Here is a 13,634-nt window from a genome sequence, read left to right as displayed (position 1 = left end):
AATTCCAGTGATTTGTCGAAAAGGGAAAGAAAAGATAAAAAGGTAGGGAAATAGTCTCTCCGTTAATTTCATGAACGTTACTCGGCAGAAACGTGCATTCGTCGGTGCGCAACGCGTTGCGGATTTTCGTGGATATTTTCGAGGGTACTCGACGATTCGTTTTATGTGTCCTACGTTTCACGGAGCAGAGTCACTAATTAGTGTTACATTCCCGTGCGGAAGGTCAGCCTGTTAGCAATTTCCTCGCCCCGTCGCAAACTGTACGAAACATACATGTACCTACGAATGCGTCATTACATATACATTATGCAGATTTCGCGTTCGCCTATTTGTGCAGTTACAGACTTTTTATTAAAAAAAGATTTACGAAATAAAGAAGCATTACCAAGGATTCATTCCGCGAGATTGAGTTTTAAAATCGAAACTTTGCTTCAAAATCTTATAATACCTTCTTATATACCCACCCAACTTTTTTTTTACGCGGTGGATACGTTCCACATAAGAAGAAATCGCGTTATATTTGGAAAAATCTCATTATTTCGAGACACCGTGTAAAAAAATGTTATTCGATTCTTTTTTTATGTAGCTTTTTTACTCGGTATGCATCTACCGTGTAAAAAAGTGCTTATATTTAGGTCAACTATATAAAAGAAAAACCTTGTAATAATATGTATACGAAAAAATAGATTATGTTTTACTTCTTCAGAATCTGTGCTGACAACATATGGGAACTTTAAATGAAAAGATACATAGATATATGTAATTTGTAATTAACCAAATAAAACTTTATTATCACTTTAAAATATCACTTATTCGTCTATATAGTCTATTTCTATCTAGAATATTACTCGCTTTCTTAACAGGATAATATGGAGAGACATGAATGGGTTGATTGAAAAATTTTCATTAATTTATTATTAGGAATTACAATTAAGATCTGCATATATACACAGAGAGGTTACAAGAATTTTTCGAAAATTTCTTTCTCGTAAGATTAAGCGTGGAGAGGTTGAAAGATTCTGAAACTAATTACTTCAGCGAAAACAATTCCTTTGACTGAAACTTTGAAAAGATTCGAAAAAAAATCTTGCCTTGATAAAATTCGGAATTTAATTCTACCCGAGAATATATATTCCTACCAATCTCTTTTAATTCGCCTATTTTCCATTCATGCCAGGTACTCGAACAGCTTGAAATTCAAATCGTGCCCAAGTATATTCTCATCGACAATGTAAAATCCCTCCTTTACTAATCCGATCGTCAATTCTGCCTGTTTGCATCGCAAAGAATACTGATTTACTCTCGTTAATCCGTAAAATATATTTAATATATGCCCTGCTTTTCAACTTAAAAAAGAATAACTGTTAATATTTCGATGCTTTCAATAAAAAATATTACTTTTAATGCATCTGTTTGGTGCATTAAAAAAATTAAAATATAAAAAAGTAGAAAACATTTTATATATTAAAAATATTTTAAAATAATTTTTATTCCTACAAATAATATTTATTCCCTTCGTAAAACCTAAAAAAATATCATTTCCGTATTCTGTTACACATTATTCGTTTTAAAATTAAGGACACATTGAAAGCAAGAGAAAGTTGCAGGACAAATAATAAAAATTTATTTTAAGTATATATAATCTTTATAGACACATAAAAATAGAAAGGTAATAATAGAATTCAACTTTCACCCGTTTTAATTTCTCGAGAAAGTAGACACGCCTATTTGTTATCTCGAGACAATACCGAGTACCGAGAACATTACTAACGGAATCGTGTCTTCGGGAGATCGCGGGAAGCACTCCGTCGCTAACGAGAGGAGAGGAAGATAGGAAACAAAACGGGTAGGAAACATCAGTAATCCGCGGTAACACCTTGGATTACCCAGTTGAATGTGGAAACGGCATTGTTTCTTGCCTAGCTAATAAGTTGGTTCCCACCGGTCTTACCTCGATCCCGACGAAACTTTAGCCGCGGGATATATTTCTTTCCGAGTTCGTAGAATATGCGGCGCAAATTGATCCGTGCGCGAACAAAAATTCCTGCAATCGCGTCGCGGCGCAAACTTCACCGAGTATTTCTGAAAATCTTTCAAGCGATTTGCCGCGTGCATTTTTTTAAATTACTTACGATTATCTTTGGCTCAACGTAAATAAAATTTTATTTTAAATTGAAAGATTTACTTATACATCCCTGATAATATTTCCTTGGTAAAAAAGTGTAAGCGGCTTTGCGCGACGAATCCGACTTAAAGCTGAAATGTTGAACTAAAGTTTGCCACTAAGTCGACCAACTTGGGATATCGGTTGACCATAATAGCGCCGGAATAAGCAGCGAGACGCCGCATTAGATTCTGTACACTTCAGACAAGCTGCGTCCTAAACCAACATCTTGACAACACCGTTGCCATTACCAAAAGCCCTTTGACTATAGCATAGCTAAGACGTCGATTGATTTTGCTCACGTCGCACAACTTGTTGAATATTATACTGATCTGATATTATTTCTATCGAATACTTTAGTGTATCGAGTTTTATATTACAGTATTTATATTAAAGTCGCATTTTTTTTCAATTAATAGTTACGCTCAGCTCAATTGAATTTTTAAAGGATGATCTAATTTTATAGGTCATCATTCAATTTATATAACTCGGATCACGGTATTTCAGTTTATTGATACGCTCCCGATATTTGTATCGAATTAAAATACCGTTTTCACGCCAGCATATTTCGTTCTTGTTTAATATAATCCGATTTGTTTATCTTAGCTAAAGTTTTGAACACAATGTGATTTATTGAAAATAATTCGTTTTATTTGATTGAAATTTCGATACAATATTTTCTGGTACGATCCGATTATTTAGTTCACCTCGAACGCGTCTTCTATATTTTATTTGATCGGTTTCACATTGTGACAAGTTCAATAAGCGACGACTATTTTTAATTTAATGCGACTTATAATTTTAAATAAACGGTAGAAATTTTAGTCGTGTTTATTTCACTTGTATCACATTTGTATCTTTTGTCTCGAAAATTTGGGAGGAAAAGTAGATCAGGATAATTCGATTACATATTCTCACACACACGCGACTTGGAATTTCAACACACAGCTATGCCTCGCGTCAAAGTGGATAACCGTGGATAATTCGATGCGAAATGCCGAGTCATAATCATCATTTTCCAGCGCGTCCACTTTCGACCGCCGCATTGCGTGGGTTTAACGATAACCTGCGGTTTCGTGTTTACACCTTCACTCCAGTATTAAGGGCTCTAACGTTACAACATAATTTCGCACTCACGACGAGAGATCGTATCCAACGAGATAAATATCCCTCTGCATCTCACTCCAATTTCTCAACATTGCACTCCTTTTTATTTATGTCACAGTTTTCTTAGAAAAATTTATTTCAGATGCTAATTTGTACGTTTTTTTTTTTTTTTTTAATACGACCCAATTGTTACACATTTAACTGTTACTCGAATTGTACACAATAAACCTCTGTGACATAAACGTCAATTGCAGGACCGTTCTGAGGAAGTTATCGGACGTACGTAATTGGCAGACAGCGGCGCTTAACGAATGCTATTTATGAAATATCATCCTTATCATTGCGATGTCATTGCGATGAAACGATAGTAGAAGATGTGATAACATTTCATAAGAAGAGACACGTTCTATGCGGTCGCTTCGAACTTCTATGACAATGAAGATCATATCGTCGCGCACGACAACGATACTTGAGAGTGTGAAATGTACAATATCGTCGAGACACATATTGGACGTCCATTATCTGGTGTATCACAAAGATGATATTGAAAATTTTATCAGAAATCTAAAAACGGCCAACCTCGTTTTTGGCTAAAATTAAAAATTGTATAAAGTGCAATTAGTATAAAAGTATATTACTAAGGACTATTAATTAATTTGAAGAATTAACATTAATATTATTAAGGATTATTCTATAAAATATAACCGATCATTCTTGGAAACGTTCAATAAATATCTTACAATGTTCTAATATGCGACGATTCTTCTTAAATATATAAATAATATAGTGTCTATTTAATTATCGACCTATTTAATGATACGCGTATTTTGATTCTGCTCTCTTGATATATATTAATCGATATCTCATTGATGTTTTACTCAATTTAGTCTATATTAATAGATATTACGATTGTTATTACACGGTACTTCTGCGAGACATCTTGCTCTCATTACTCATCGAGCACTTTTCGACGCCGCGTTAACTAGAAATTGCCGAAGCAGCCCCGAAGTCCTGCAGCGGATATCGAGCGACAGTTATTCAATACGAAATTCAGTTTGCGTAACTGGATTCCAACGTCATCATCAACCGACTAAAAGTCGATTTACTCGTCGATGGCAGGAAGAGGCGGAGAGACGCTTGACCAGTATCGATGTGGCGAAAACGCATCCTTCCGGTGGCTCCTCGTTTTGAAAGTTACTCGCCGCACCGTAAGAGAGGCAAAGCCGAGAGTAGGAAAAAGAGGACGGAAGGAAGAAGCGGAGCGGCGCGATGAGTTGATTTACTGCCGTGTAAACCGTCCTTAATCTCGGCGAGGATTTACGGCTGTCGGACCAAAATTGGCGTCCGACTGAGACTCACAGAAAGCGTTTTCTCTCGAAGAGCGAAAGTTCGCTGCGACGCACCGGAAACCCCATCGTGGATGCATGTCAGGTCCTTCGACCTCAATCAATTTTTTTTTCACCTTGAGAAGGAACTCCCGCGTGATCTACTTTGAAAGCGCGGATTCTCATTCAGCTTGGAACATAGGACAATAAAGGAAACGGATTCAATACTATGCGCTTACGACACGAATAATTTCAATTTAGAGTTTCGCTTGTAATCTACTTATTGAATTTCTCCATACAAGTCCATTAAGGCTGCCGTTCTTGAAAATGTCAGTTTGACTGGAAATAGTTCCCCTGTTTTTCAGTAACTAATTACCTTTTTCATTCACTTGGCAATCTATCATTTAAATTGTTCAAACATGAAGTAAAAACATGTTAAAGTATGACTTCTTAATACAATGTAGTTTCCTTTATCATGTCGTCAAAACTTGTAGGAGAACTTATTTTAAATTATTCTTGCTTCAAGAAATATACAAGAGTCTACGAAGAAAAAAAAGAAATAATTTGGGAAAGTTTTACATTTGTGACTTCATCGCTCGCGTTTTATAATTTCTGCGATCTGTCTTCGTAACAGGATCTAAACTGCTCCACGGTAGAAATAATCTGCGAGCCACATCTGCGAGAAATATTTTTCGTTCATCATAAAAGCTATGGTGAAATTACACGCGACCGCCCCCTCGGACTCTTTTCAAGGTATATATACCGGCCGACACAGAAATTTTTCATTCCTTTATTGTGCATTTCGGATTCTTATCCGACTTTCCGATCGTCACGCATACGAACGATAAATCAAATTGAAAGTGCGCACGATGTTGCGAACGAGCGTGTTTGTTCACGCGACGCTTTTTCACTGGACGCTTCACGCCAGCCAGCGCGGCGGCGCGGCGCCATAACCAGGGCCTAACTATATCCCATTTTGTGTGAATTACAACTTTTGCCCGATCGATAAACCGCCTAATCGGATTTACCGTATAATTGCAAATATTTGCTACCGCCGGTCAAAATTGTGCCTAACTGTGTAATTGCACACTCGCGGGTGCATCGTTATATTGATTTCCACGACTAATGGTGATACACGTTGCTGCTCATTAATGACTAATTAGTGAGTGTACAACGCGGTGCAGCAGAACTCGTAGAACATAATTAACTTTGCTCTTAGAATACAGCAAAATTTATGTAAAATCAGGCGTATTTGAATTTACTCTGACCGTAAAGTCACGGCACGAACGCGACTACGTCATCGAACATTAAACAAGTTTGGAATAATTAACTTTCCGTCTGTATAGGTTTTCTTTTTGCACCCTCGGAACGTATACGTGGGTCTGTCACATTTGACGCTATTCTTCCTTACTTTAAAGTATTTAAAAAAATCTGAAAATATTCACAAAACGTCTGTCTACATTGTACACAGTTGACGATTTATAGTCATTTTAATAAACATCGTTTATTCAATATTTTCTGGCAGGGGCTTGCAAGTTTTACAGTTACGAGCAGATGTCATTTTGGCTCGGACGTCGTAGACCCACGTATACAGACGGAGGGTCAAGGGAAAAAAATGAATCATACTTTATCGCTCGTTGTACGATATCACTATACCAATCAGATTCAAAACGTTATTCGATCGTTTTTGTGCTATGGGATTCTGATGAACGTATCCAATAACGCGGAAACAAGCTTGCAAGCAATATAGTGCTTTTGTCCGACCGGTAGCGGCCACAACGAATATCAAGTTAACTCTCGGTCGAGCTCGGTGGCTTCCGAAAAATGCTATCGACAAGAGATGTGGAACATCATAAAATTGACGTACTATGCGCCCCAAATACGATATGCACCGCAACACGCTTCGCTTCTTCCAAAAGTCAATCGATCAGTTAAACGTTTAACGACCGCTCTTGTAATGCCACGCGCGAAAGAAAATTTCCGATGTTTCATTTTACACAAATTAATCGCGTAACACACTGTCCGCGTTTTTGTTTTTTATTTACAATTTTACATCCACCACGCGAAAAATATTGCAAAACAGATTTCGAGTATTTTTAGGGTGTTTTCGTCGATCATCAACCGGTCAATGATCCAACATTGTCCAGCGTTATCGCGTTATCAATCTGCGATTGATAATAGTCGATCAGACGTCAACTTATCGTATTATGTTATCAATCGCAGCCTGATCGGATAAATTCTTGCATTTTAATTTCCAATATTTCAACCTGATAGCGACGAAAATCGAGTTTTGCTCCCTCCGATCCGCGCGAACGACTCCGAGTATAACGTATCACGGCCGAGCATGTTTCGCGACGCCCGTCGAGCAAAATTAGCAGCGTTAGGGAATCGCGGTATCCTAATACGAGAAGTGCCGGCCGGGATTACTTCCTCTCGCTGCATCGTGAAACCGCCACCGCAATCTAACCGCAGTGGACCGCGTCGTTCTAAGGGTGCACCAGCGAGACACTATAAAGATCACTAATCTTACTATAGAAAGTAGCGTGAAAAATGCGCCACACGCGCCAACAACTTCAAAGCAGGTAAAATAAAAAAGATACTAGATAAGGTAGCGAATATTAGCTGATTATATTTTAGTAAATGTAGACTGAAGCGAAGACGCAATGACAATATTAGTAACCAATATTAAAACCAAGAATGTAAGAGCTCTTTATTGGAGCAGTAAATCCACGTACTAAAATCGATAATCATTGAGTTATTAAATCATTGAGTTTGAAAAAAGTATACAAAATTCACGCAATATTATTATTAAACTATCAAAATCCAGGCCAGATCATGGCATTGTTTCTCTAATTAATTATTTTCATTTACTACGTATAACGAATACTGAATTTATCCAAACGCGAACGTTGTGCGTCAACATAAACACATAGAGTCAAACGAACAATAAAGACGAGTCCGTAGACTCATTCGTTGGCACAGTACACGTAGTTTAGCACGCGCGTTCTCTTCTTTTCCGGCGATTCCCTTCCTTCTCACTACCCTTCTTCTGTTCCGAGCCCACATCTCTTTCGCACTTCCCTTCCGCGAATGGAAGAGGACGCGCGGGGGTGGCGGGGAAGGAGGGATGCAAGCGAGTCAAGAAAATTGGAAATCGCTGCGAAATTGCGCTGGCAGGTTGCATGCCGGGTAGTCAAGATTATCTTCGCCGCGTTATCACTGCACGGTGCAAGAGAGAAAGAGAGAGAGAGAGAGAGAGAAGACGGCGGAAGAGAGCGGGAGAGTCAATAACGGCGAGCGGACATAAAATACCGAGGTGCGGAATGTGCGCGAAACGGATACACGCGCCGTTACGTGTTGTATCATACCATTGCGATGTGGCACGTATGAGGAATGTACGTACACAGAGGAACGGAAAGCTGCTTGTAGGCAAGCCGAGAACCCCCGGCGCGTATCTTCTTCGAACAAATATCGAATTCACCGAACGGATCGTAAATATAAAAACAACGTTGGCGCACGGGGTGGATCGGTATTTTTAAGTATAACTGTGATTATATTATAACTAGAAATTTATATAGCGTCTATACGTGAATTCTAGTTATATCGGAATCGCGAGAAGAGAGAGAAGCCGAGATAAAACCGGTGCTTTTAACACCCGTCCGCACATCAATTTCATAGTGCGCACCGATGCGTAGGGCGACGCCGACGTCCACAAATCACCGCATCTGTTGCTGCGGCTTTCGGGGGGGATGCGTGTTCCTCGATGCACAGGGGGACTGTGTGGCGGTGGCGAGCGGTCGTATTCTCCGAGCAAATCCGGGTATACGGGCAAATTAGATCGTGACGTCGGCTATGTAACAAATTGATGAGCGGAAAATCAAATGGGATTTATGGTCTTGCGATCGCCTGGCAGGTCGACATGGCGCGCCACATTTGCAATCGCACGGAACCGTGGCGCAGAAAGCATGTAGGAATTTTCATGTAATTTCAGCATCAACGCGAATTTCAGCGGGTCAGGGAGAACAAAAAAGTATAACGAATGGGATAGGTACGTCAGTGAATTAGCAACTAATTGAGTTTAATAATATTTCCTCTTGATAAAAAAATAATTATCGGAATTATTCAATAATTAGTTTTTTATCGAGAGAAAATATCACCACCACAAACCGTAAGAGAAAAATGAGTAAATAATATCAAATATTATTCGATCGTGCATTTATATTTTTTACACGTGAAAGATTTTAATTCCAAGGTTGTAAATTTTGTATTAAAATTAGATAGAAAATGTGTTATTTACAGTTAATAAAATAAAACAGAATTTTATAAAATTAATCAAATGTAATAAATCGTATTAAATTATACAATATAGTCAATATATGCGCACGATAAAATTTAAATTATATCGCACAATAAATAAGTATTTCGCGGATAATGGAAATGAAAGCGCAGTGCCTGTATATCGGAATCCAAAAAAAAAACCTAGTAAAAACAATGCCAATGCCAAGTAACACCGCTTTTTTGAAAGTGCTTTTAGCACATTTAAAGTTCATATCGTGGCTATAAACTCGTGCAACAATTCTAACGAACCCATTGAATCCATGACCATATGAATCGAAATATCGGCGCGCGTACACCGAAAATGCATCTGACTGCACCTGCGGAAAAATATATCTCTGTATACGAATAAAAAAATTCGCATTTGTGTCGCATAACGATAATAAACACCTGAGAAATCAGGAGGAATCGGTTCAACAGTTTCATTACTTGAATAACAGAACGCTTTCTCTAGAAGTTCAAAAGTTTACACAAAATAAATTTAATCAATCTGATATTTTGTATATATAAAATAGACAATATATTCCCGTTTGATTTTTATCGGAAAACAGATGCGGATTATTTGTATAAAATTATAATCACTGTTACTCCGCTTATCTTCAAACAGTTGCATCTAGAAGCTGCAGTTGGACTTGCTTCATCTCATAGCTTCCGCAATTCGTTCATCCGATCGCATTTGACACGAATCTGTCAAAATCGCTAGATTTCGAGTTACTTGTCTCTCGAAGCTGCTCCGGCGATCGACCAGCCAGCCTGGTCGACGGGTTGAAATATGATAGTCGTTGCCCGCGCCACGCCCAGTTTATCATATTTCTTGAAGTGCATTATCATAATAGCATCGTGCATGGGATCGGTCGGTCGCCTCGTCGTTTCGCCAATGACATGCCACGTCCCAAACTGGCGCGCGCGGAGATCGATGCGACCAGCGCGCGTTGCGTCGCTTTGCCATCGCGGCCGCGACGCCTCGCCTCTCCGGCAGGAAACTTGAAAGCAAACGTCTATATTTAACCCTTATGACGAGAGCTCTTTAAGGGCGGGAGAGCACGGACTTTTTGTCGGGGCGAGTTCTTATATACGTGCGAATTTATGAGATATACTTAAGTATAAAATAAAAATGCACATTATCTCAATAACGCGCATCATCAGGCTCAAGTGGCAGCGATAATGATCGTGACATTTGAATGGCGATTGTGCTCTGTCGTGTGTAGCAGACAGAAGTATTATAGTTATTAAAAATTTGTTTTTCTTCCATTCGAACGGTGAAGTGTATAAAATGAAATAAATCTACATAGCGGGAATTTAATTTACTTGGGAAAATGATAAAAATAGGTATAATATTTTCTATGCGAAAATATATCAAGAGATATGAAAGAGAGAGATTTTCGATGCGCAGAGAAAAATGACTTGGTTTTTTATTTGCCTATTGTCTGCCGAGTTAACGTCAAACTGGTCAAAACGATTATAAATTTAAATATAATCTTTTCGTATGATTACAGAATATCGTTTGCCCTCTTTTTGTAAAGTACAGGGAGTTATCTGAAACAGTTATCTTGCATATTATGTAAAGTATATGGTATGAATACTAAGATCATGCTATACAGCTTAGACTACAATATTATGTCACATAAAACTTCAACAATACTGCGACAAATATGCGCATACTAATAGTATCAATATTTAATCTCGCATAATTAGAGCGTGCTGAATGTTGCGTAAAACTTATTTATCGTTTCCGTTACATTAGCCAGTATTCATAGTCAGATTGTATATTTAAGATCGTCTTAAGTCTGGGCAAAGGCAGTCTTAAGACTCCATCCAGCCAATGAAATGACCGTATTAGCATCTTAAGACATTACTTAAGATGGTCTTGAAATAAGATCCGACTGAGTACCGACTATGAATAAACACTCTTACGAAGTCGTAGAAAATACATTTATTGATATAAAAACTTAATTGAAAACTATTTACAAAAACTTTCACGCGCGACAATTAATATCCGGATCGGCATGTAATGATAGGGAATGCATATCTTTTATTTAAAATAAGGTATTGTTTAATTTGCCAATGATAATGCGTTTTACTCGAATTAAAAATAAATAAGAAAAATTTGAATATGAAAATTTCTAATCGTTGCATTAATGCTTTACATGCATTCTGTTCTTATATGCATATGTACATTCATACATATACAATTCATACGACTTTATGCATATATACTTCTTAATTTTTAATATTATAAATTTTTAAAAATTAAAAAGTACACATGCATAAAGTCGTATGAATTATTATTATTATTAGAATATATTCAATTGTGTTTTATGTATTTGTATCATACACTTTTTTCTCTCTCCGTTTTTTAAATTTAATATAATTTATTTTATATGTATTATTGGACATTATTTGAATACAAATTAAACCCTCCTGGAAAAATTCTTTTTCATTTTATTTTATAATACATCAATGAACAAAACAAGAAGCATATAATTATATCGAAGTCATCGTGCAATATAAGGATTAAATATACCAGCCTGTCGGGTGAGTTTACAGTGACGAAAGAGTGGATAGGGAAAGGAAAAAGGCTACATCCCTTTCCGATGCAGAGCGCGTTAGTATAAGAAAGATACACAAGGGCGATAGAGGTATTGCAGGTGGGGATTTAATCAACTTTTCTTTTTATCTCCGTAAATCTTCGTAGACGCGGCATCTTCGCTCACGCGAATCACCTTCTCGATTTTTTATGGAGACGCTGGCAAACGCGTGTTCTTTAAAACTTGCTGCTTAAAATATTTTCTCTTCTCTTTCTTTTTATTATTTCGATTTTTTCTAGGAACTTATATAACCTACGATTATTGTGCAGGAAATTCGATTCTAATTAAATATTTTACAATAATATATTGATATTAAATGCAGGAATATACACGCGTGTAGTAATATTGAACATAAATATCAAAACTCATTGAATAATATTGAGCAATTTCAAAATTAATTATGTAGTTTTCTTCGACTAAGTTTAATTTTAAGTAAAGCGTAAAAAAGTTTAATTTAAAGCTTAATATTTTTAGTACATTTAATAAAAATAATTTTTATTATTCTGTAATAAGGGAAACTCGATAATCACAATTTTTTTAGATTTACGTTAAAAATAATTATATAAACATATTACAGTTATGAATCTAAATAAAATAATTTTTAAAGATTCTTGTATTATATATTTATATTTTGATGCAACTTTGAATATAGACTCACGTAATTGATTCGTGATTTATCAAGCCCATTATTAAACTCAAATATTTTTCTGTTTTCAGCAAAATCGAGTACATTCATAGACATCGATCCGAAAAAAGAGACGGCCGTGCGAGTAGGCGAGAGTTTGCAGATTCTCTGCAGCGCCCCACAACCACTTCGCGTTTGTCGCGTAGAAATTCCCGGCGAGGGTAGCATTGTGTTAAATGCGAACGAACCGTCGGAAGACGGCATCGAGTATTACGGCAATGGACTAAATAATGGCCAGTGCGGCGTCCGTATCGCTAAGGTGAAGGAAATTCACGATGGCATCTTCAAATGCTCTTTGACGGTCACCAAAGCCCGGCAAGAATCGACTGCTTCTCTCAAGATCATTGTTGCGAGTAAGTTCACTTTCTTTCTTAATTCGACGAGATTCTAGCTGGACGAAATCGTCAGATATAGACCTGACCATATCAAAATTGTAGAGAAAATGTACTTTAAAATCATATTTTTACTAAGAAGATATTTATTACGTTCCGAAACTAAGTGCGCTTTAAGAAACTATAAACATCATTTACAGAGATAATATATTTGTGTTTTTTCTATATATTAAAATATCTATTATTTAAGAAAATTGTTGTTCTTATGTTTTTTTTCTTCAAATTACAAGAACAGCAACGTGTAATCATTTTTAATATTTAATCTATAAATTTTGTGATATGTTGTGTAATTTTTACTTTAATTTCATTTTCACTTAATGACATTTCAGTTTCCGATCGCATAAATGCTTTTATATATTACATATAAACTCATAACAATTAAAAACAAGTGTAATGTAAACGGAATTATATACGAAATAATAAATAAATAGGAGGTAGAATATTTTTGACAAAGAAGTTACGATGAAAAGAGAAACATTAATTAGAGCAAGAGGTAAAAAAAAATGCTAACGCTTGTTCCAGTCGCTCTATAGCTGTATTCGAAAAGTAATTAATCTTCCTTAAGGAAATTGCTTACGGAGACTGAAATAAGCGCCCGGAGTAAAATTACCGTTTAAGATGAACTCGATAAAGATAAATGGCGTGATTCATGAATATCTTAGGAGAATTTGTTGTTATTTTAGCGCAGAGAAACATCATGCTGAAAAAAAGTTAAAATTAAGTTACCGTCTCAGATTCCTTCGAATAACAAAATGATAAAATATAATGAAATATAGAAAATGCCGTCTGTGTTGTCTTCTAATTCAATCTGATCTGATCGATATGTACAATGGCGCGGCGATCCAAAGAAATTCTCACTTTAATATTTCTCAGGACCGCCCAACAAACCCGATCTTCGTACGAATCGCGGAAGTCTTGGCGGGACCCGATTCAGGAGGGGCGAAAAATTGGAAATCAGCTGCAGCGCCCCGTCTGGACGGCCAGCAGCGAATGTGTCCCTGTTTCTCGGTTAGTATATTTATTATTTAATACTCTAGA

The 13,634-nt window shown here is 36.7% G+C and overlaps 1 protein-coding gene across 5 annotated transcripts in view; it reads left to right on the top strand.

Moving 5' to 3' along the window:
- The window catches only part of LOC112462250 (fasciclin-3), a 300,674-nt gene that overhangs the window by 261,750 nt on the left and 25,290 nt on the right, over nucleotides 1-13,634 (top strand). For all 5 annotated transcript variants that reach the window (XM_025027920.1, XM_025027921.1, XM_025027918.1 and 2 more), the window contains exons 2-3: nucleotides 12,237-12,557; nucleotides 13,470-13,604. In XM_025027920.1, coding sequence (XP_024883688.1) covers nucleotides 12,237-12,557; nucleotides 13,470-13,604 — 456 coding nt within the window. The remainder of the gene's footprint in view (nucleotides 1-12,236; nucleotides 12,558-13,469; nucleotides 13,605-13,634) is intronic.

Source organism: Temnothorax curvispinosus, unplaced genomic scaffold (genome assembly GCF_003070985.1).
Source record: "Temnothorax curvispinosus isolate PA1 unplaced genomic scaffold, ASM307098v1 QBEX01012135.1, whole genome shotgun sequence".
NCBI lineage: Eukaryota > Metazoa > Arthropoda > Insecta > Hymenoptera > Formicidae > Temnothorax > Temnothorax curvispinosus.
Note: the sequence above shows the minus strand (reverse complement) of the source record. Positions and strands in the feature narration are given on the sequence as shown.